This window comes from Anser cygnoides, chromosome 1, assembly GCF_040182565.1.
Source record: "Anser cygnoides isolate HZ-2024a breed goose chromosome 1, Taihu_goose_T2T_genome, whole genome shotgun sequence".
Lineage (NCBI taxonomy): Eukaryota > Metazoa > Chordata > Aves > Anseriformes > Anatidae > Anser > Anser cygnoides.
This window is the reverse complement of record NC_089873.1, coordinates 15,829,428-15,851,688: the sequence shown is the minus strand read 5'-3', so window position 1 is coordinate 15,851,688 and position 22,261 is coordinate 15,829,428. Positions and strand designations below refer to the sequence as shown.

The window sequence follows — 22,261 nt, the reverse complement described above, 5'->3', positions numbered from 1 at the left end:
GATAGGTACATCTTTTCCCAGAATTTCTTTAATCTTTTTCATTTTGAGCTTATGATACGGACCCAAAAGCTGCCGGAGCAGCAACACACTCTCCCGAAAGCTGCCGGAGCAGCAACACACTCTCCCGAAAGCTGCCGGAGCAGCAACACACTCTTCCGAAAGCTGCCGGAGCAGCAACACACTCTCCCGAAAGCTGCCGGAGCAGCAACACACTCTCCCGAAAGCTGCCGGAGCAGCAACACACTCTCCCGAAAGCTGCCGGAGCAGCAACACACTCTCCCGAAAGCTGCCGGAGCAGCAACACACTCTTCCGAAAGCTGCCGGAGCAGCAACACACTCCCCCGAAAGCTGCCGGAGCAGCAACACACTCTCCCGAAAGCTGCCGGAGCAGCAACACACTCTTCCGAAAGCTGCCGGGGCAGCAACACACTCTCCCGAAAGCTGCCGGAGCAGCAACACACTCTCCCGAAAGCTGCCGGAGCAGCAACACACTCTCCCGAAAGCTGCCGGAGCAGCAACACACTCTCCCGAAAGCTGCCGGAGCAGCAACACACTCTCCCGAAAGCTGCCGGAGCAGCAACACACTCTCCCGAAAGCTGCCGGAGCAGCAACACACTCTCCCGAAAGCTGCCGGAGCAGCAACACACTCTTCCGAAAGCTGCCGGGGCAGCAACACACTCTCCCGAAAGCTGCCGGAGCAGCAACACACTCTCCCGAAAGCTGCCGGAGCAGCAACACACTCTCCCGAAAGCTGCCGGAGCAGCAACACACTCTCCCGAAAGCTGCCGGAGCAGCAACACACTCTCCCGAAAGCTGCCGGAGCAGCAACACACTCTCCCGAAAGCTGCCGGAGCAGCAACAGCACACTTTCCAGAAGCTGCCGGAGCAGCAGCGTGCTTTCCCAAAAGCTGCCGGAGCAGCAGCAGCACGCTTTTTACATACCAATAATACCAGGTGCTGACCCTTCAGCACAAACCAATACAATTACCAATGCCGAACCTGCAGAGCTTTCGCTCTGTCTAACGGACGGCGCCTAGGCTTACCCCGGGAGCTCCCTGCCCAACCGAGCGTGGCTTTCGCCGCGTCTGACCGGCAGGCTTTCCCAACCAAATCGGTACCGAATACCCAAAGTTGAAAGCACCTTTGCTTACCACTCCAGTGGTACGTCGTGAGCAGCGGAGGTCGGTCGTGGTCGACTGCTCCCCGAGAATCCCTCGGTGCCGGCTGGAGCGAAACCGAGACACGATCCGCCTCAGCAGTGCCCACGCTGTCCCATCTGGGTCGCCAAAATGTTAGCGTAGCAACCACATAACCACCAAGTGATTATATGAAGGTGCTTTATTCAGCGCTGGAAGCCGGGGCAGGTGCCCAAATCTGGCTTCAAGTCCCGTTACTTCCCAGCCGTTATTTATACATACAATATTGCGTCAGGTATACATATTCATTACAGGTTGCAACATCAGCCTCGCTTTTCATTCTAATTAGCTCCCCTCCCCTTTGCACATGCGTGGCGCACTCTGGTGGTCGTCCAGGTGGTCGTCCAGATGAAGTAAGGAGTCTTCCTCTCCGCTGAACTCTTTCACCTTTCTCACTCGACGCATGCTCCCTCCGCTCCTTGGTTCTGCTTCAACTCATTTCATCATCTCCAGGCCCTTATCCAAGGTCAGGTTGTACCTATTCCCTCCCAGGGTTCCCCTTCAACGATTCCTTTAAATGTTCAGTGTACTCCCTAGGTTTCCAGTATACATAGATTACTTGATAATGTAAGTACATTTAATAATATTTAATTATACCGTATGATCCATCACCTGAGAAACATTAATAGAACATCCATTCGATTCTCCCCAACACTAACAAAACAACGTCTTCAGCAGTGTTTTTTTCCTATATATATATATATATATTTTTTTTTTTAATACATAATGATTGGGTCATACTCAGTAATTCCAGTAGCACTTGTTCCCTTGTCCTGTGGTGGCACAGCAATCCAGTTATGAGGAAAAATGTCTCAAGTGGGTAATAAATCAGACTGTCGGTACTACTTACGCCATCCCAATCGTTAGCTGCTGAATTTGGGTGGTGGGCAGAACCTCTTCTGGGGGCGTATTGGTATCAAGTTGGCATACGCACCCCAAATCATCAACAACGACCTTTCAAAGCACGTTCATGTGGCCCACGGCATAAATTCAGCTTGCTTGGGAAAATAAGCAGTTGAAATTGCACCTTTCATTACGATCCCACCCAAGCACGATTTCCATGCAATAAAATATGAGCTTGGGTGGTTTCCAACCTAAGAACCCCATGGACCTGTAATAATGAGCCAACAATTACAAATGGTGATATTTTTGATAGTCCAGAGCTCAGGAGTCTTCATTAATAATATGAATTGCCAAAGATATTGTAATTTCACTGGTCTTTTGCTGTGTGTCTGTCCCTCTGTCTTGCAATGCCTCTTTGTTAAGGGACTCAGTCGGATGGAGGGGAGAACTGTGCGAGGCTGAGGAGCAGAGGAGCACATCCTGCTTTCCTTGTGAGCAAAGCAGTGAACCTGGCTTTGCTGGCAGGCACGAGGGAATCGATGCAAGGAGAGCTGTGGAGACTGCACGAGGACATTCTGTCATTTATGGAGTTGCTTCTCTTTCCCTATTAACTTTGCTTCCTATATTTATCAGAATAAAATTTTACTGGGAAACCCTTGCAGGCTCACAGCTTGCAAAATCAGTCTCCCAATATGCTTGGTAGACTGCCAAATATCTGAAACCACCCTTTGAAGAGTTGATGGGGCATCTCAGAATGAGGTATTTTAGCATGTGTCAAAGACCTCAGCCTGTATTCCCTCCAGGTTTCTGACTGTTGGCCCAGTACTGACTCCTACAGAAGCCTTCTGTTACAAACAAGACAGTCCGGAAACATTTCTGGGTGCTCTTCTTCCCTTTGGGTGCAGGAACCTACAATTCTGTAATCTGGTCATTTTATTTAAATCGCTGCAGCAAGTGCATAGCATGTGTATTCTGGCATTGCGTGGCCAAAGGCACTGTTTCTTTGCCTAAAACCTGGATGGAAATCCCCATTCCTTCATAAACAGGAATTGCAAATGCTGTGATACAAATAGCAGTCATTATTTTAGTCTTATTTCTTTACAGTCTTCTAAGTATTCCATTTTCTCGGTGCATCTGTAGCTAGTTTAAATAAAAACAAGTGGCAGTTAAAGGAGACCTTTATCTCTATTTTTTACAACATTTTTCCAGTTCAGTGCCACTTCTGTTTTTTTGAGAGATCATTTTTTAAATTATCGTTATGAGCATTTATTTTCACAGGGTTTCACAATGCACAAGAGCCCAATTAACCAAAAGAAAAAATGTGTTATAGCTACTTAAGCTATCTGAAAAAATCCCAGTTAAAGTGAATTCATCATATAAGTAGGTTGACTCCGTTCTCTGGAATCTGAAATCATTAACCACTACAAATCTTTTTAAGGAAAATTAATCCTTATTCTTCTTTTCAATGTTTCTGTGACTTGGCTAGCATTTTAAATGCAATTTAATACAGCTGCTACTGAGGCTCGTACTTCACTCACATGGAAGCTGGGATAAGTATTGCCCTTGAGTGAAGTGCTATGAAAGCTGCAGTTAAAGATGTTATAGTGTGGTCTTGTTTTTTTCCTTTCCCCAAGAATTTAAATTGTTTGGTGTAGACAGATAACTAATTTGAAGTTGTGTCTTTCATTCAGCAGAGATTTGCTATACGTTGTTGATAGACGGTGTGGCATGTGGCAGGGAGGAAGGTAACATAAGTCACTGAGCTGAATTCCTGTCTGGATTACAAATGTCAGTTTGTGAGATGATGATCATCTGGTTGGTAATAAATCCTGATCTATCACCACTTGGCTATTTTTAGTAATTAGATCGTGATTACAAAACAGTAATATTTTGATAATTGATAAAGTTACATAAAAACACTAATCCTTTGGCATAAAGGCTTCTTGAATTGTCTAAACACTCAGCACAAGGCCAGCAACTCTCAGGGGACAGAGATTCTTACACTAGTTTAAATTGTGAGACCTTCCGTATTTCTTTGATTTTAATGTTTTGTTTTCCATTCTGTGGAACACGGTTTTACTGGAGAGAAAAACAAACAAACAAACAAAACCCCATAGCCATTAATAAATAGGTTTCTCAATGTTTCAAAGCTTCTTTGAAGTTTTAGTCACAAATCATCATAAACTGTTTTTATTTTTCTTCTTTGCTGCCTCCCAGCATAACGCTGTAGTCTTAAAAAGCATCTCTGGTCTTAAAAGCAGTGCTCTGGGTGGTTGGAAGGATCTGGGCTTCTGCAGGGCTACCTGGTTGAGAATTGTGTCAGCTGGCATGGTGGAAGGATAGGAACAATTTTCCTTTAATAGGGGAAAAGGCATTTCTGTTTGTTAATTGCATAAAAGACACTAAAGTCTATTTCAGGGATCAAGGGGAGGTTTGGGTGAGCATACGTGAGTTGATGTTGACAGTGAATATTCAAGAATACTAATAATTTTGCTATAATCTTACCAGTATTTTATCAAAACGTTTCACGTTTTTGTGATCCATGGGACGTTACAAATATACAAGTAACATAAATGTACGTAAATTGGTGCTTAATCAGCAGAATGAGGTTCCCCAAATTTCTTATGAAACCTGTGTAGTTATGTGTGCACATTTGATTGTTTGGGTTCTATAAGCAATATATCTGTAGAGATTTATTGAAAATTATTCCGTTGATGTTCTGCCAAGCCAAACAGGTTGTAAGAAAATCTCGACAAATCACTGGAAAGGTTTTGCTTTATAAGAAGCAAAATTTGGTTTAGTTTTAATAATGAAGAATGTTAACTCCATGTTTGTTGTTTTGTTTTGCTTTGTTTTACTATGCCTGTTATTTTCTCTAACAATTTAAATACGATTGGTGAGAGCTGAACCTAGCAAAAATAACAGCTGTTAATTAAGCTTTCTCTAGTCTAAGTGTCATCTGGCAATCAGCAAGGATCATGGTTTTCGTTAATTTGTAGAGCACTTCTGCAAGGCAGTCTGAAGGGGTCAGGATACTCTTACATGAGCACCACAACATGCCCGGTAGGTCTAATGCACCCCACTCTTTTAACGAACGTTGTGTTTCTGCACAGGTCTGTCCAGGCAGTGAATGGAGGTCCTGTAACCCTGCTTGTGGATAGCCCTGTTTTTTTCTGCCCCCATTCCTGGATGACTGCTTTTCTTCCTGACTTCTAACATGCAGCACTTACATGTCCGTCTGACTAAGCCACAACTTCCAACAGCTTGGTATTTCCCTGCCAGTTCTTACTGTGGCCAGTTTATGTCTCTGTGAGTACCTGTGGTCCTTCTCAAAACATTAAATCTTTTCCCTGCTGGGATTACTGGATCAGCCTGTTTTCCGTCCCACCCTCTCAGCTTCAAACTGACCTTGGCTTCCTCACAGCTCTGGTCTTTTTCTTCCTTGTTTTCTGTTGCAGGCTGCCTGCCTTCCAAGATATAGCAGGCTCTGAGGTGCCATCTGCCCCGTGTTCAGAGACTCCCACCCCCTTGACTCCATGGCAGGGAGCATGGGGTGATAGCATTCACAGACTGTCTGGTGGGAGAGGATGGTCAGCGTGCAAGCAAACCAACTGTTGAAGTGTTCTCCTCACAGATGGTCAGCAAGGGAGAATTGCTTCCTCCCTTCTTTTGCCAAAAAGGAGCTGCCTCGATGATAGCATGTGAAAGCAGGAGGGCTTTCCTTCTCTCCAGGTTTGCTGCTGACGTTTGCTGAGCTTGGCTGGGTTTCCGACTGCCTGGCAGTGACAATGCTTCCCCTCCGTGTGACAAAGGGAGAGCAGGAAAGTGAAGGGAGACATTAATTTTCCTACTGTCTCCATCTGGAATAATTAAGTACTCGCAAGAAAGATAAAGGAGAGGTTATGTATTCTTGATCCTGGGCAAATCGTATAATTATATGCACCAGTTTGCAGCTTTTTAGCACGCTGTGTTATTGCTGTGCTGCTGTTACATCAGTTACATCGCTGGGATCCAAGACAAAATCTAATCCTTCTCCTCACTTATTTTGTGCATGACTTATGTGTGATGCCTCTTTGTTTGTACAGATTCCAGATGTTACAGGACAGACACAGACACAACCAAACAGCTGACAGTCAGCCAGCCATCATTCTATCATGCTTTTAGGTAATTAGCATGTATATGTTGAGAGATTTAAATACTCCCCAGAAGCCTTTGTGTTAAATTTCACTTGGAACTGAGACATGGAAAATCTCCCAAATGTCAGTTTAGCTGCGTATATTGCCAAGTTAGGCAACAGAAGGTATACGTAGCAGTTGGAATCAGGGGTTTACCATGGAATGTATTTCATCTTTTATTTGACAAAATATGGCTTGATGTTTTGAGACAAGTTATGATTAGCTGTATGTTTTAAGAGCACACAGGTAAATCCAATTCAATAAACTTGTATGCAGGGGCTGAATAAAGCCAAGAGTGTGCTTGAGAGGGTAAATCTGCTTTCCTTGGATTGAGGGCATTCAGAGTACCTAGGAGTTTGGCTTTACCACGTGGCTGTGCTGATCTTCCAGTTCTCTGCTGGAAACCTGTTCTCTCCAGGCTTTTTCCACACCTCTGGCCTTAATGCTAGTGTGTCTGATCCCATGTAGTGGTATGTCACCGGTGGGCACAGTCCCACAGGATCTGGACATGGTGGCCAGAGCTGGGTACTGGTAATGGGGTTCTTCAAAACCCTCAAACATGATAGGGGGTAAAGCAGCCTTGGGGTTCATCTTGGAGGTCCAGCTGAGAGCAAAGATTGGTGCCAGAGGCAGAACTGAATACCAAGGTGCAACATGGGTCCAAGGTCCATCCTCCAAGGTCCTTCCAGGAGACGGAGTCAGAGCCAAGTACACCTGTGGCATCTCTGGGACAGGGACTGATGGCCCCAGGCTGAGCCGTGGGCAAGGGTGGGGGATCCCAGGTATTGCTGGTGTGGGGCATTCAGGTATATTGGGGTATTCAGGGCCCAGACACAGGGGTAGTTCAGGGAGTTAAACTGCCAAAAATAACAAAAGAAAACAACAACAAAACACAGGTGGGAAAAATAGATACCTGGAACTCATATCTTCCTCTTGACTGTGGGGGGAGGATACATAGATTAACTTCCACATGCCTCTGCCTTTGGTTTACTTGCAACAGAAAATTAATTTTTAGACTTCAATTCAGTCAGCTTCTCCTTGTGCATCTTAAGCATGTGGAGGCTGAAAAAGCTCTTTTGCTTCCTCTTCCTTATGCGTTTCTTCAGTTGTTTCTTCCTGAGCATATTCCCTTTCTTTTTGCATTTGTCATTTCTGTTGTGTTTTCATGCACAACGCTTCTCTTGGATTTGGGAGGAATAATTGTTTCTGTTTAATAGGCCAATAAGCAGTGAAAAGAAAAGTGAAAAATGTCAAGTACTTTGGTTCATCGATGGTCAAAGGCTCCTAGAAATAGCGTCATCCAGTTGTGCTGCATGAACCCACGGATTTCAAATAAACTAATATGAAATCAGACTAGGTGCCAGACTTTTCATCCTGCCAGTTGAACTGTCAGCTTAGAAGTGTCAGGACCTCATGAAACATTAAATCTTGAATACATATATATCTTGAATAGCACTTTGAAAATTGCACTGATAATTTAAAACAATACAGTTCATCACCCTCTGTCTTTTTTTCTCCTTAGTGTTGATTACAACCATCAGCAACTCTGTGCCTGCCAGGGAGATAACATTCAAGTTGCAACTGGATTTCTTGCTTGTGGTGGAGAAACCAAAGGCTTCAAATACCAGACTTGCACACAAAAGGTGCAGGGCACTGCGGGTGCTGTGACTGTTAAAAAATGAAGAAGCATCTCAAAAAGTGTAAGTATGCTTTACATCCTTTTGAAATGTGGAAAAGTTTATCCAAGTAACAATTAAATAAAACTCTAACAGTAGTTATTTGCTCCAGAATGCAGAATTTGCCTCACAGAGGAGCAGAGCACAAATTGCTGAGTTTAGCCTCTTGGTCAGTTGTTTGATTTTTGCTATGCCATACTCTGGGTCATAGCAAAGTTATTTCTGCCTGTGCCCTGGACTCTTTCACAAAGATCATTTCTATTTTTCAGAGCAAATGAAAATGCATGTTGTCCTGCTGTCCCCAGTGCTCTACTGATCAAATCTGTCAAACAAAATATTTCTTATTTTACTGTGAGCTTATGCTTTGTTCTGTTTTTATTATTCAGTGCTACATTCTGTCAATATGTGGAAAACCAAAAAATACACACTCTTACCCTTTGAGAAATGACACTTTAAACAAAACGGAAGAAATAAGAGCAGAAACAAAAGGGGAAAGATAGAAATATAGCAAGAAATTTTTGCTTTTCAGACCATTAGATTTCATTTACTATTTCGGCTAGTTCTTTATGGATGGGATTCATCTAAGTACACTTTAGGTGCTTAAAATGCCGGCATCTGGTCTAAGCTAGGGAATGGGGCTGCCTGTACCCAAAGGAAAGCAGTGGATACCTCCAGAAGGTGAGTTATCCCTTTAGGTAAGCATCTAAAAATATGGTAGGATGGACCTGCAGGGGTCCTTGTCTTTCTCCATGGACTTCATGAAGCCCAGGTAATTTGTTTAGATTAAGTACTTATTTTTCACATGGCAGGAATAATCCACGCTCAAATTATTTTATTTCTCATCGTTTTTCTTTTTCCTTTGTTTTTTCTTCTTTTTTTTTTTTAAGATAAATTATTTGTATTCTTTCTCTGATGTTTTTGAAATTTTCATTAAAGGGAAAAAAATCCATATACCCATAGAGATATATTTATTCAACATGTTCATCAGAGGAAAGCATGCACCTGCAGGGCCTGGTGCCACTCTCTGAAGCGTGGCTGGTGCACAGAGGCTGTCAAGGCTGGTGCCTCTGCTCATCCCCCTTTCCTCACTGCTGGTTGGTGCCTATGAAGGGAAAATATGCCGAAGTGCTAGTAATTCCTGTCCTTCGTATGTGTTAAGGATATGCCTTGGGCCTAAGAAATGACGCCCATAGGATCTGTGATGACTTGAAAAATCATGCACCAGTGCTATCTACCCTCCAGCCAGCATGGGACGAGTGATGCATTATAAATCCAGATCCTTTACCCGGGGAGAGATTAAAGAAGCAAGAAAAAAGTTTCTTAATCCCTGCCTCAAGCGGTTTAAAATCTCCTTTTTGTTTGGGATCCTACATAAATCAAAACACAGGACCAGCTATATTCTGGAAATAAATCTTCCTTCATATTCACTCCTCACATAACTTGTCTGTAACAAAATCTGAATTCCCTACGAAATATGCTAATAAAACATCAACCATTCTATAATTTAGTAGCATTACAATAATAATACTTTCTTCAGTTAAATGTCATTCTTTCAGAGTGTACTTGACATCCTCCTTACACATAAAAAGTAGAATTCATATCTTAATTTATCACTTAGTTGATTATTTCTTAACATTGAAACTCACTAAATAAAAATAATAATATAATATATGGTAATTTAAGTAAATAATTAATCATGTATGGATACTAAAAAAATGCAGATTAAATTAGCCTGAAAAGTCTCTCATATGTAATTTCCACATGAACTTGTGGAAGATAATTTCAAAAAATGTAAGTATATGCATTATTTCTGCTAGAGTGAACACTCAAAGTAAAGGTAGAAGATACATAGCACTGAACAGTACAATATGATTAAAGAGCAACTACCTGTTTTTTGTTTGTTTTTCTGTGTTGGTTTTTCTTTTGAAAGAATAGGAACTACCAAAAGAAAAGCAGTGATTAGTATATAAAACATATATTTTGCACATTTAGAAAACCTTTTATTTGAAGATGTGATGCTTTACAGACAACTATTAGGCCTTACAAGCAGTCAGAAGAAAACTGATAAAAAATATATCAAAAGCAAATATATGTATCCAAGAAGGTCTGCTGTTCTGAAAATTGAAATTAAAGTGCCATAGATTTTGGCAAAGCCATCAGAAAATGGTTCAGAGCACAAGCGGATGAGTGCCATCTTGGAGCTGCTTCATCATAGTGCTTCTCACAGTGGTGTCTTTAGCTTTAAATTGAAAACAGTAAAAATAAATAAATAAAAATAGTGTTCATGCCATTGATCCAGAGCTTGAGCTAATTTGAAGCTGGCTTGATATGTCCACGTGGGCTTTGATCACGGCTTTTGGCTGGGGACATTTACAGTCACTACAAAACCAAAACCTGGTCCTTTCAGACACTTTGCACCCCTGCCATGAGGAGGAGTCCTTTAGACCACGCTCAGTTAAACCAGTGCCACTGGACCTCTGATGCAACGCAATGGTGAAGACTTCAAGGTATGGGTGCAAGACAGAACAATTTCACGGTTGTTCAATCATACAACAATTAAAGGGTTGTTTTTTAAGAATCCCACTCTTCTGAGTTGTGTGAGCTTTTTCTGCCTGTCACTGTGTTCCTTCACTGCTCGTACTTGCTAATGCCAGAAGCCCCGGCAGAATGACTTCACAAATCACCCCCTTGGCAGGTTGCAGGCCAGGTCTCATTCGCACCTACACCTCGGTGCCTCGGGGGACGCGTGATCTTGTTCGGCTGAAGTGCACAGGTATGCCTTTACTTGCTTCCCTCATTCTGTGCTGTTCACTTCGAGCTGAAACACTTGGCTGTCTGAAATACAGGTAAGACGTCTCCACTATTTAATTTTCCTGCTAAGCGTGGAACTGAAGTAATGTTGGGGTTTTGCTGGTCCTTGTTTATCTGTTAAAGTGAGCCGTGTATAAAGAATATCATTGGTATGAAGCGTGACTGGGACATGTAACTACCAAGATAGGTAGATTACTCCTGCCGTGGATATCTGTGTTTTACTGCAGTGCTGTCACAATGGTTGCATTTAAGGTCATCTCTGAGTTTGTTCATTATTTTCACAGACTATGAAATTTGAAGTCCATCCTGGCAGGACATTTTCTTTGTTTTGCCTGATACTGGCTTGGCTGCCAGTTCTCTCTGTAAACAGGGGAAAACATGCAGCTGTATGATGGTAGCCAGCATCATCTCACTGTAGCACACCAGGCTCTCCATGGTTGTGGCAAATGACAAACCAAAAGAGCACGAAATTCTGGTGGCCCCTTATAGCTTTCTCTACCTATGGTTGCCAAAACAGCTGTGCAGGTATGGCTATTCTCCCGTGTACTGAATGGGACTGTGTAAAACAAGCCTATGTGGAGCCTGTAAAATCTGAAATACTTTGAATGCCTTTGTTTCTTAAGTGACTAGTTCCTCTAACACACTGGGGTATTTCATCTTAGCTCTTGCAGGGAGGGTAGTGACAGCTGTGTGAAGGTGAGAAACAAGAACAGAGCCAAGAAGGAGCGCACTGGGTGTGCTTGCATGGGGACACCTCAGGAAACAGCTGCATCAGGACATGCTGGTCCCGCTGATGTCTACAGATGAAGAAAGAGGTGGAAGGCACAGATTTGGAGTCAGGCTGGGGTTTGGGAACTCTGCTTGGTGGCAGGACGGTTTTCCATCCATGTCTGCCTTCTGTTTTTCTAAAAGAGTTTTTGTGTTGGCAAATCATATTTTCCTCCATGTGAGTGGTAGGAGGAAGGGTGTAAAGTAAAAACCACAATGAACCTGCCTTGGGTTCCAGCTGAGGACTCCTCTATACAAGTATTTTGCACTAATACTGACATTACCCATATTTCCTCACTGCACTTAAAGATTGATTTTATAATTTATAATTTTGTTATAATTTTGTCTCTGACGAGACCAAAATTCTTAGCACCTGACTTCAGGCATTTCTTGGTAGCATCTACATTAGAACCTCCGGCTTTGTTTGAAGTCAGTGCAAAGAAACAAGAAACAAGAGAAGGAGTTAGGTGTCTTCAAACAGCCCTGTTGAATCTAGTTAGGATTAAATAGCTGATATTCAAATACTACAATATTTTTACTGATAGCATTTTTTTTTTAATTTCAAACTACCTGAATATGTTTTTATGGTCTTCTGCTAAAGCACATGCGAGGTGTCTCTCTACTTTGATCCCATTCTGAGCACTGAAAACTCTGTCATGAGAAATTTCTGCTAGAACAAAATCATAACCAGGGTTTCCTTTCAGTCGTGATGTTTTCATTTCGTTCCTTAATTTTGCTGAAGGATAGCCCTGCAGAAGGTGTGCCCTTGTACAGCGGAACACTGCGTGACCCATCAGGTCTTCTCTTGCAGCCAGATCAGCCTGAGCTCCACACAGAGGCATGAGGCTTGGGCTGGCCCTTCTGTCACTTCTCAGTAAGTACAAGTGTTACAGTCATTCTAGCTAATTTTGAAATACTAACATGTCATTTATGTGTCTCTCCAAGATTTTGCTAGAGTACTTCTTTTACATACACTGTTAAAATGCATGTGATAGTGAGTCCTTGTTCCCCACTCTCCTGCCTAGGAGCTATGAGTGATGCGAAAGCTTTAAATACAAAGAAAAGATACACATTGTGATTGAATCTGAAACAGGTCCTGAAGTGGGCAATCAATGCCTGCTAACAGCTAATACGTGGTGGACCTGGATAAATAAAAAAAGGCAAGCCAACCAAACATATGCATTGTTTTATACTTAATGAGTCAAGCTTCAATGATCGCCTGAAGTATAGCCTGAGCCACAAACTGAAATCTGGATGTTTCTACAACCATTCGTAGTAAATAATGCATATTTACTGCTGTAATTGCATTACTGCTCCTCATGTCCCTGTGGGATCTTCACGTATCGATTCTATTTTTTTAACTGCACTTTTTATAACAAGTTGAGCCAAGTAAAGCTGAGCAGATAAAGCCTCCAAGGTACCCATTCCTTTTCAGGGTTTCAGGACAGAACTTGTTTAAAAGGACAAGCCCTGTAAGGGAAGGCTCGACATAATGGAAAAAAAATATATAAATTCTTGTCAGATAAAATAAACTGAAAAAACTTCACAATTATTTACAGAACCATGAATTATTCTGTTTATTTATTAATGGCTGTTCCATGGGTTCTGAACAGAGGGTGCTGGGACTGGATCAGGATGTTCATTGCAGATCACCAGAAAATCATAAGGACCACTGTCTCCACACCTGTACTCAGCTCCATCAGTACAACTTGGACAACTCAGCAGAAATCAGCAGAATGAATCAGAATCTGGTTTTGCTCACAAAGTCAGAGAATCATAGAATGGTTTGGGTTGGAAGGGACCTTAAAGACCACCCAGTTCCAACCCCCTGCCATGGGCAGGGACACCTCCCACCAGACCAGGCTGCCCAAAGCCCCATCCAGCCTGGCCTTGAACACCTCCAGGGATGGGGCAGCCACAGCTTCTCTGGGCAGCTTGTGCCAGGGCCTCACCACCCTCATAATAAAGAACTTCTTCTTTCCTTCCTATCTAAGTCTTTTTTAATGCCTGTGGTTCTGCTGCAGTAGTGCTGTCTCTGAGTATACCAGGATCGGACACATCATATGTTATTACTCCTAGCAGATTGGCATGTTTGTTGAGCAATAAAGTGCAGATTATTTAAGTTTTAGCATAAATTTGCAATATCCTAGGTGTATTTTTTTCATGATTTTGCAGCAGGTGTGTTCACAAGCAAAGCTCTTCCAGGTTCAGAGAGGATATGATTAAGTACAAAAGGAAAATAGACAAAGAATTTACTTTTCTGCTGATGTCGGAACATAACTGATATTCTCTGGAGAGTATTGCTGAGTACATGAACTAATTTCAACTGTCTCTGATTTTCTTCTATGCTCAGTGCTGATAAGACTCCAGCAGGCGCAGGATGACTGTGGTTCTGGGTCCTGCCACCCAGCCATTGGGGACCTCCTCCTGGGTCGCAGCAAGCAATTAACAGCCTCGTCAACCTGTGGGATGAAGAGCCCTCAGAAGTACTGCATTATAGGTTACCTTGAGGTTGGTTTGCTCTTCTTTTTTAATAAACTGAGCTCTGCTTACTAATGATGTTCTTGTCTGTGAAAGAAGTCAACCAGACTGTGAAGCTTCTACTGGAGTTGTTTGAATAATCATCAGACAGCATAAAATATGCCTGGTGTGAGGCTGTGCCTTATTGCAGCACATATGGAAGGTTTGGCGAAAGCAGCACACAGCCTTCCCAGTGATGCACAGCTTCTCCAGAGGGAGAAATATCCGTGAGATGCAAATGAGCACAGGGATTTCTGAGCGAGCTTTGGTCTGCCAGTCTTTCCCCGCTCAGAGATGAAGACCACAGTTTGTGTGTGTGTGAGTGCTTAGCAGGATGAACGTGGTCCTTGACATCTCTTTATTAAGGGACACGTCCCATGCAGTGCTGAGAGCTGAGGCAGCCTGTTAAGAGATTCACACTGCATCCTCTCATGTTGTTTGATCTGAAGTAAGACCAACATTGATGAAAGCTAAAAAGCCCTCTCTGGCAGAGGAAAAGCTGCAGTCTTCGGCCTTGTGGGTAGGTAGGCGGACACAAAATGTGGGCAATTAAACGGATCCCTCTTGGGGAAGCACTGTGGGTCCATCGGATGTGTGGGAACACTGTCCAGCAGAAACAGACTCCCCTGCAGCACATCCTGGAGGACTTGGCCCCACTGAGCTAATAAATTCTTGCAAGCAGAAGTGTTTTCACTAAATAGCATCTGTAGGCTAAAGAGGAAGTTAATAAAATGCCACTTCATTTATAAGCAATTGAAAATATTTAGTTTATGACCTTCTGGCAAAATGCTGTGACACATTTACAGTGTAAAGCTCTGCCATACTGAGATGACACCAAGCACTGCTCCAAGTTACTCATTGCAACTGCATTTTTCTGCAAAATGTAAATATCTTTTTTCCTTTCTGAAAGGTCGTTTGAGCTGCTCTTCACTCTTTGCAGTTTTTCCTCAGGTTGTTTGAATAAATGGATCCTGGGCACTAAATTGCTGGCTGTGCTCCGAGCCTTGGTGCAGCTTGGTAGTGAGGCACAAAGAGTCATCTCTGGGACATGGCATTTCTGGCCCTTGGCTGTATGGCTGCCTTTTTTGTCTTTTTAAGAGGAGATCAAAGAGTGATAAAAAATTAATATTTTCACTTGTCTGTACTTATCCTTTGTATTATGTAAATACAGACTCGAAAAGAAACAGCTGTTCCTGCAATAATCCCAATGATTTAATGCTGCCTTGATGCATCTTGACCCTTGGTGACTGTCTCCTGAAGACAATGAGAGTTACAAGTCCTGCAGCTTCCCAGAGATGTTTTTATGTTCTAGCAATGCGATCTGCTGTACCAGCTCCCCTTAAATGTGTGTGCCACCTAAAAAATATAGAGAGTCCTGCTGAAATCAATTCTCTTTCCCACCAGCATACCCTTGAACACTTTGCTGGAGGCAAGCCAGGAAGCTTCATGCCTTGCAAAGTCAAGTTCTTCCTCCCCAGATTCCCCTCCCACTGACCTGTGCCGTGATAATAGCACCGTGACGAGAGCAGTCCCGGCGCGTGGAAGTTTGTCAGTCAGCGTGGCAAGCTGCCAAAAGCCCAGGCTTGGTTAGGATGTTTAATGAAAATTCAGATTGAAAAAAAAAAAAAAAAAATAAGAGTTTGACTTCTTTGTGTTTGAAAAGAAGCACTTTAAATAATTGTCAGTCTTGTTTAGAATAATGTCTCTCTTTGTTTCTAAATGTAGGTTAAGTGGGTTTTGGCCCTATGTTTGCACTCACTGCTTACATGTGTTTAGGAAGGAAAAGAAAGAGAACTCGGTGCTGAGGAGAGTGTAAAGCTGCGTGCTTCAGAGGCAGATGGGATCTGGCAGACCTGCCTACGGGGACATGCACGTGCTTGTCATTTGGGGCACAAAAAGGTTGTTACGGCGCAACCTTAAACATAAGTTGAATGAGTGTCATACTGAGTGTGTCTATATAAACCAGAGCGTGGGTGTGCACAGTCCTGCCAAATGCTGAGATAACCGGAGCTCTCCTTACCAGAGCTTTGTAAAATGAGATGACTGAGTATTTTTTGTGCTTCTGTCTTGTCGTATAAGTTGTATTTTCATCATAGGCCACACAGTGCAATGTAGAATGGCTAAATATGACATACATTTATCATAATATTTATTGTAGTATTTAAAACACATGGATCATAGCACACCTGCGAACCTGTATCTGTTTATTCATTTAAACGTGAATAATTCCTAGGTGATTTCATAATACATGAAAGCTGGCCACTTGGCCAACCTGATCTAGTGGGTGGCACCCCTGCCTATGGCAGGGGGGCTGGAGTTAGATGATCTTTAAGGTCCCTTCCAACCCAAGCCATTCTGTGATACATGTGCAAACCATTCCTAGTGTTTCCCTGCACATCCTGAGTGTGTTGGGCAGGCACCTCTGCCCCAGTCCCTTTCCAGTCATTTCCAGCCTGGCCTCTGACCATTTCTAGCCACTTAACTCGACTTTGTGCTTTCAGCTGAATCCCCGGCAGCCTCAGCCAAGGTGCTAAATCCGTGCCTCCTCCTTCCTTCCCTGTAGGATGCTGTGCTATGCCCAGCTCCCTGCTGCATTTCTGCCGTCACACTCAGCTTGTGCTGGTCCACGCAGCTCAGCATGGCTCATCTGCCCACCTGGTGTGTTCACCTTGTCACCTCTCCTTGTGTCTTCCCTGTCACCTTACTGACATCCCAGTTTTGCATCGTTTTTAAGCTTTTCCCACTCCACGCTGCCTGCAGAAGGCACCGGCAGTGGTTCAGGTGATGGTGTCAGCCCAGACCACTTACATTTTACCTGGATCCAGACTTGCTTTCCAATTGCACAATTGCACCTGGCTGCAGCTCCTAGCATCACCTCCAAGGTGCTAGGAAATGTGCAAAAAAGAGAGAAACAAACACATGAGTGAACATAGTGAATGTTCCTCTTCAAGGCTTCCTCAGTCCCTGAAGAAGCCAGTCCTCCCTTGCATCCCCTCTGCGATCTCACTCCAGGCCAGAGCCTGCAGTCAGATAAATACGTGTGCATCCACCTGATCTTTAGAGAAGAGACAACTCATCCTTTACCCTGCTTGTTTTGTTTTCCAGGCTGAACAGAAGTGCTTTCTCTGTGATTCCAGATACCCGTACAATCCCTATACGCAGCACAACAGTCACATGATTGAAAATGTTATCACAACTTTTGAGCCTGATAGGAAAAAAAAGTGGTGGCAGTCAGAAAACGGTAAGTTTCCTTGGCAAAACATTGCTGCGTGCGGTTAGATTCACTTCTGTAATTGCTATCCACCACTTGGCCTTCACGAAGACCGCGTGTGCTCTTTGCTTCAGCAGTACAAGGTACATTTGCCTACAGATGCATAGTGACAGAGTAGGCAAAGCACAAAGACCCATTTAACACAAGTAGTGCTTGCAGTAAAAAGTACTCGTATTTTAGTGAATAATTAAATAAATCTTGGCTACCGTACCAGCACATTTATTGCCCCATGTTAATTTTGTCACAAGCTTCTCCGTAGTAGTTCTTCACTGACATCAATTTTTATATTTTTACATCTTCTCTGTGAAGGCATAATAGGAGGAATATCATTTACTCTATCTTATTTGGCATACAGTGAATGTATAAAGATGTTTGACAATTTGGAAATTAAGGCATAGAAAAATTAAAATTATATGTTACCGCTACTTTGAGTATCCAACTAAAAATTCCTAAGCCTTGTTTTTTCATGATGTTTACCAAGGAACTGTCACCAGTTTTGGGCACCACATTAAATTTCACAGCTGTGAAAGGATTCTTCCTTGCTCTCCCTATCTTTCCTCTGGGTCTCGTGCATAGCCTGGCCAGCAGGAGCCCAAGGATGGTGCATGCAGATGTGAACAGTGGGATATCAGCTGAGCTCCTGCAACTCTCTACAGAGAATGTGTGAATTGTGTTTTGTTTGTTTGTTTGTGTTTTTTTTTTTGTTTTGTTTTGTTTATCTATATCTGTTGCACTTTTGGAAAATGTCTGGTGTGGTAGCTTTGCTCATGACACTTTCAGGTCTGTCAGTATAGAAGGGTTTAACAGATCAATTTAGCATGAAGAAAACCCCATATTTTGTACCCAGAACCTTACAATCACTGTCATTTTCAGTCTGAATGGTCTGAGCAGGACCTTCAACCATCTCATGCGGCCTCTGACTCACAGCATCGTGGATCCCATTCTGGGTTTGTGCTCACAGTATGCCCCAAAGAGCATGGCTGCTGTGCTGGAAAAGGCAACTTTAAATTCCCCAAGGAAAGCTGCCTCAGCAGTCCCTCAAATGTGTGTGTTGTGCTCTTCATTTCATTTTCCTTCTCTTTTTTCAGGTATTGACCATGTCAGTATTAGACTGGACCTGGAAACCTTATTCCAGTTCAGCCATCTTATCCTGACCTTTAAGGTACTACATGCACATCTTTTACCAGAGCTTTCATGTAATTTTATACACTAATTATTTAACCACAGGAGTAATTGCTTAGAGAAGCAGTGAAAGCATCATCTTTAGAGGTTTGTAAGAGCAGGTTAGATAAACACCTGTCAAGTATGGTTATAGTTGATCCTGCCTTAGGGGAGGAGGATAGACTGAATAGCTTCCCATTCATGTGCCTTCTCTTCCTATTTTCTATAAATCTGAGAATTACATCTAAAAAAAAAATTCAACATTAAGCCCAAACATTTTAGGGTGTTTCTGAACTGAGGTTGCTCTTTCAAGTTTAATTCAGTCTTATGCATACCTATTATGATCCATCCAGATGGTTACACACTTTTTTCTACAGAGTTCCTACACTGTTAACATAGATTTCCTTATTTAGAAAGCAATCTTCTACCTCTACTGGAGGTTGCCCTGCCCTTTCGCTTCTAAGGTTTGTATGAGGAATCTGGCTTCTTTAGAGACACCAGTAGCCCCATACTGTACCTGCAAGCTCCAAGCACAGAATTTTAGCTGCAGCTGTTGGCATCCCCCAACCAGAAATGTCAGTATAACAGCTCCTGAGATGTCTCGTCAATGCCTGGCTGAGGAATTCTTGAAATAATGTTTTTTTTTGCAGACATTTCGGCCTGCAGCAATGCTGGTTGAACGCTCCACCGACTTTGGACAGACCTGGAAAGCATTTAGATATTTTGCACAAGACTGTGCAGCTTCTTTTCCCAACATCTCTTCTGGTCCAGCAAAGGGTGTGGGGGACGTCATTTGTGATTCAAGATATTCAGACATCGAGCCCTCCACTGAAGGCGAGGTATTGCTAAGAGTCTGTGTTTGAGATCATACGTGGCCAGTTTTCTGGAACTGATGGACTCACTTTTGTACCCATCAGATCCACTTATACAAGCCCTGGGACATGAAGTGCTATTGATTTTACTGAAGTAGGAGGGAAAGAAAACCACAGTGTTTTACTCTAATTTTCACATCCAAATGAACTCATAAAACAACTTGTGCAAAGCCTTCTAGTGCTTTTTGCTCATTTCCAAATTAATGTGAAAGTCCTTCCTCATAAGAGTTCTTCAGCCTCTGTGGCTGAAGGGCACGCAGCTAATCCTGACACGTCAAATCTGCCAAAAAGGCTTTTCGCCTCGCAAAACCAGGGTGAAAGAGTGAGAGTACTTGCTGAACCAGGGCCACCAACTGGTTTTAAGTTCTATGGTATCTGTAAAGTGCAGTCAGTATCTAATGGGTCTCGGGTAACAGACTTTATGTCCAAAAAGAATAGCTTCCATGACTTATAGAGCTGTTTTTAATTTGTTTTGCAGGTTGTCTTAAAAGCTTTGGATCCCAGCTTTCAAATAGAAAACCCATACGTGCCATATATCCAAGGTAAGAACAGTGCAGGTTTTCTCTGAAGATACTTTGCTGGTGTTGCTTGTTTTGTACACTGAGAGGGTCAAAAGCTCAGCTGGTGTAAATCAGTGATATTGAAAATTAATCCCTAAAGATCATAGGGAGACATCTGTATTAAAAAATAAAATGGGCTGGTCTTGTTCCTTAGCCCAGCAGGCAAACAGACCAGCCCTGCACAGATCCATGCAGCTATGCTATGTTTCCCTCAGGGACCAGGTGGCCTAATCCTCACTGCCTTTTGGGAGCAGCCCCGGAGCTGTGCATGGGCCCAGGAGGCATTGGATGGGGAGACACAGTTTGGCCAGGCCAGGGCTGTGCCAGGGAAGGTGTGAATGCTATGCAGCTGTGTGCCAGGTGTGTGTCCGTGCCCCGACACTGTGTGGGTTACTGGTCATGGCCAATATAATTTTACCTGTTTCTTCAATATGGGGGAATTACTGGATGTTCGATGCAAGCTGAAGATTTGACCCTCTTCATTTTCAAGTGAACTTGGGCTCTTGACTTCTTTTCTTTCCCTCCAGAGCTCATTACGATGACAAACCTAAGGATCAATTTCACTAAACTCCATACCCTTGGGGATGCTCTGCTTGGAAGAAGGCACCGTGACCCCCTCGAGAAGTACTACTACGCTGTGTACGAGGTGGTTGTGCGGGGCAGCTGCTTTTGCAATGGGCACGCCAGCCACTGTGATCCTGTGCAGAATCTGCGGGGTGATGCCTTCCATCAGCCCGGGATGGTATGTCATTAACACTATCTCCTACAAGGGCAGTCCCTACCTGGTATGCTGGGGGAAGGAAGGGATGAAAGGAGGGAGGGAGAGGAAGGAAGGTCCCTGATGACCTTTGGATTGACCATTTGCAGCTCCAGTGCACAGCTCCTTCCTCTAGAGCTCTGGGCCAGATAGCTCAGAAGTTTCTTTGTTGGCACCGGTACGGTGTTTCAAAAGCAACCGGGTCGTGACATGTTGATAATAGCAGCAAAATACCAGAGCTGTAATGGTGCAGGTATAACACAGTAAGTAGCCCGCGCTGTGTGAGGACTTGACTGGCCGCTCGCTGGGCGCATTCCATGCTCCAGCTGGGCTCGGGGGCTCTGCGGCAGGGAAGGAGATGCTGGCACAAAGAATGGCTGATAATGCAAAGCTAACCCATGAAAAATGGATTATTAAAAAAATGAGGAACATTATTGCAAATTCTTTCTGTGAACAAGAGTGTTTTGTTTCTTTTCGTCTTTTTTTTTCTTTTTTTTCTTTTTTTTTTTTCCCTGGAAAATATGTATTTCAGAATAGAGACATGTAGGGAGAGAGATACAGAAATAAAAAAGTTGAAGTCTCCATTGGTATCACTAGAAATCTTTTTTTTTTTTTCTTCAGTGTTGCTCAGAAGCTTTAAAACTGGTTAAATTTTCCAGGTGTTCTCCAGACCTTTTACTTAAATAAATGAGCATTTTGTCAGCTGAGGGAGCCAAAGAGCTTTGAATTTCCCTGATCTTGCTGGTGTACCTCAAGCAGATTATTACTGACTGGATTTGCAAATAAGCCTTTTAACATAGCATAAGCAGCTCTAGAGGGGCTATATCCCTTCTTATGAATGCAGATATAATTCCTGCAATGATAAAACTTGATTTAGGAGTCCTTGCTGGAGATTAGTGGCCATTTTGTAGCATTAAGACTTGCAGAATCTATTACTTAGCGTAGGCAACAGAGCCATCAGGAACAGATTACTCCAGCAGACATAGAGAAAACATCATTTTGATCCACATCTGTTTCACTTGGGAGAGGAAAAGATGCTTTTATATTTCACTTCAAATTCCACAAATTTGAATAGAGTCATTCCCTTCCCTTCCCTTCCCTTCCCTTCCCTTCCCTTCCCTTCCCTTCCCTTCCCTTCCCTTCCCTTCCCTTCCCCCTTCCCTTCCCTTCCCTTCCCTTCCCTTCCCTTCCCTTCCCTTCCCTTCCCTTCCCTTCCCTTCCCTTCCCTTCCCTTCCCTTCCCTTCCCTTCCCTTCCCTTCCCTTCCCTTCCCTTCCCTTCCCTTCCCTTCCCTTCCCTTCCCTTCCCTTCCCCCTTCCCTTCCCTTCCCTTCCCTTCCCTTCCCTTCCCTTCTCCTTTCTCTTCTCCTTTCTTGTCACCTTATCCCATCTGTTCTCACCATATTGCAGGTCCATGGGAGATGTATCTGCCACCATAACACTGAAGGCCTGTCCTGTGAAAGATGTAAAGACTTCTACAATGATGCTCCCTGGAGGCCAGCTGAAGGGGCACAAGATAATGCTTGCAAACGTAACTCAAACATGTCACATATCATTTTCCTTTTTAATTTCTGGGAGGGTGGTGAGGGGAGGGTATGCAGCACGGTCCCAGCACAATGCGTTATGTGGTGGTTTCTGGGGTGGAACCTTTTC

The 22,261-nt window shown here is 43.3% G+C and overlaps 1 protein-coding gene across 2 annotated transcripts in view; it reads left to right on the top strand.

Annotated features, from left to right (window-relative positions):
• The first annotated feature begins 4,183 nt into the window (after window positions 1–4,183).
• LAMB4 (laminin subunit beta 4) overlaps window positions 4,184–22,261 on the top strand; it is a 51,566-nt gene continuing 33,488 nt past the window's right edge. The window contains exons 1-13 of one of the 2 annotated variants that reach the window (XM_066989788.1): window positions 4,184–5,348; window positions 5,498–6,203; window positions 7,737–7,914; window positions 10,298–10,397; window positions 10,586–10,663; window positions 12,281–12,343; window positions 13,823–13,980; window positions 17,095–17,230; window positions 18,349–18,422; window positions 19,072–19,260; window positions 19,772–19,835; window positions 20,381–20,595; window positions 22,019–22,139. In XM_066989788.1, coding sequence (XP_066845889.1) covers window positions 12,310–12,343; window positions 13,823–13,980; window positions 17,095–17,230; window positions 18,349–18,422; window positions 19,072–19,260; window positions 19,772–19,835; window positions 20,381–20,595; window positions 22,019–22,139 — 991 coding nt within the window. In that variant the 5' untranslated portion in view covers window positions 4,184–5,348; window positions 5,498–6,203; window positions 7,737–7,914; ... (1 more) ...; window positions 10,586–10,663; window positions 12,281–12,309. Of the gene's footprint in view, window positions 5,349–5,497; window positions 6,204–7,736; window positions 7,915–10,297; window positions 10,398–10,585; window positions 10,737–12,280; window positions 12,344–13,822; window positions 13,981–17,094; window positions 17,231–18,348; window positions 18,423–19,071; window positions 19,261–19,771; window positions 19,836–20,380; window positions 20,596–22,018; window positions 22,140–22,261 lie in introns of both variants that reach the window. The other variant, XM_066989794.1, reaches the window with a different exon arrangement.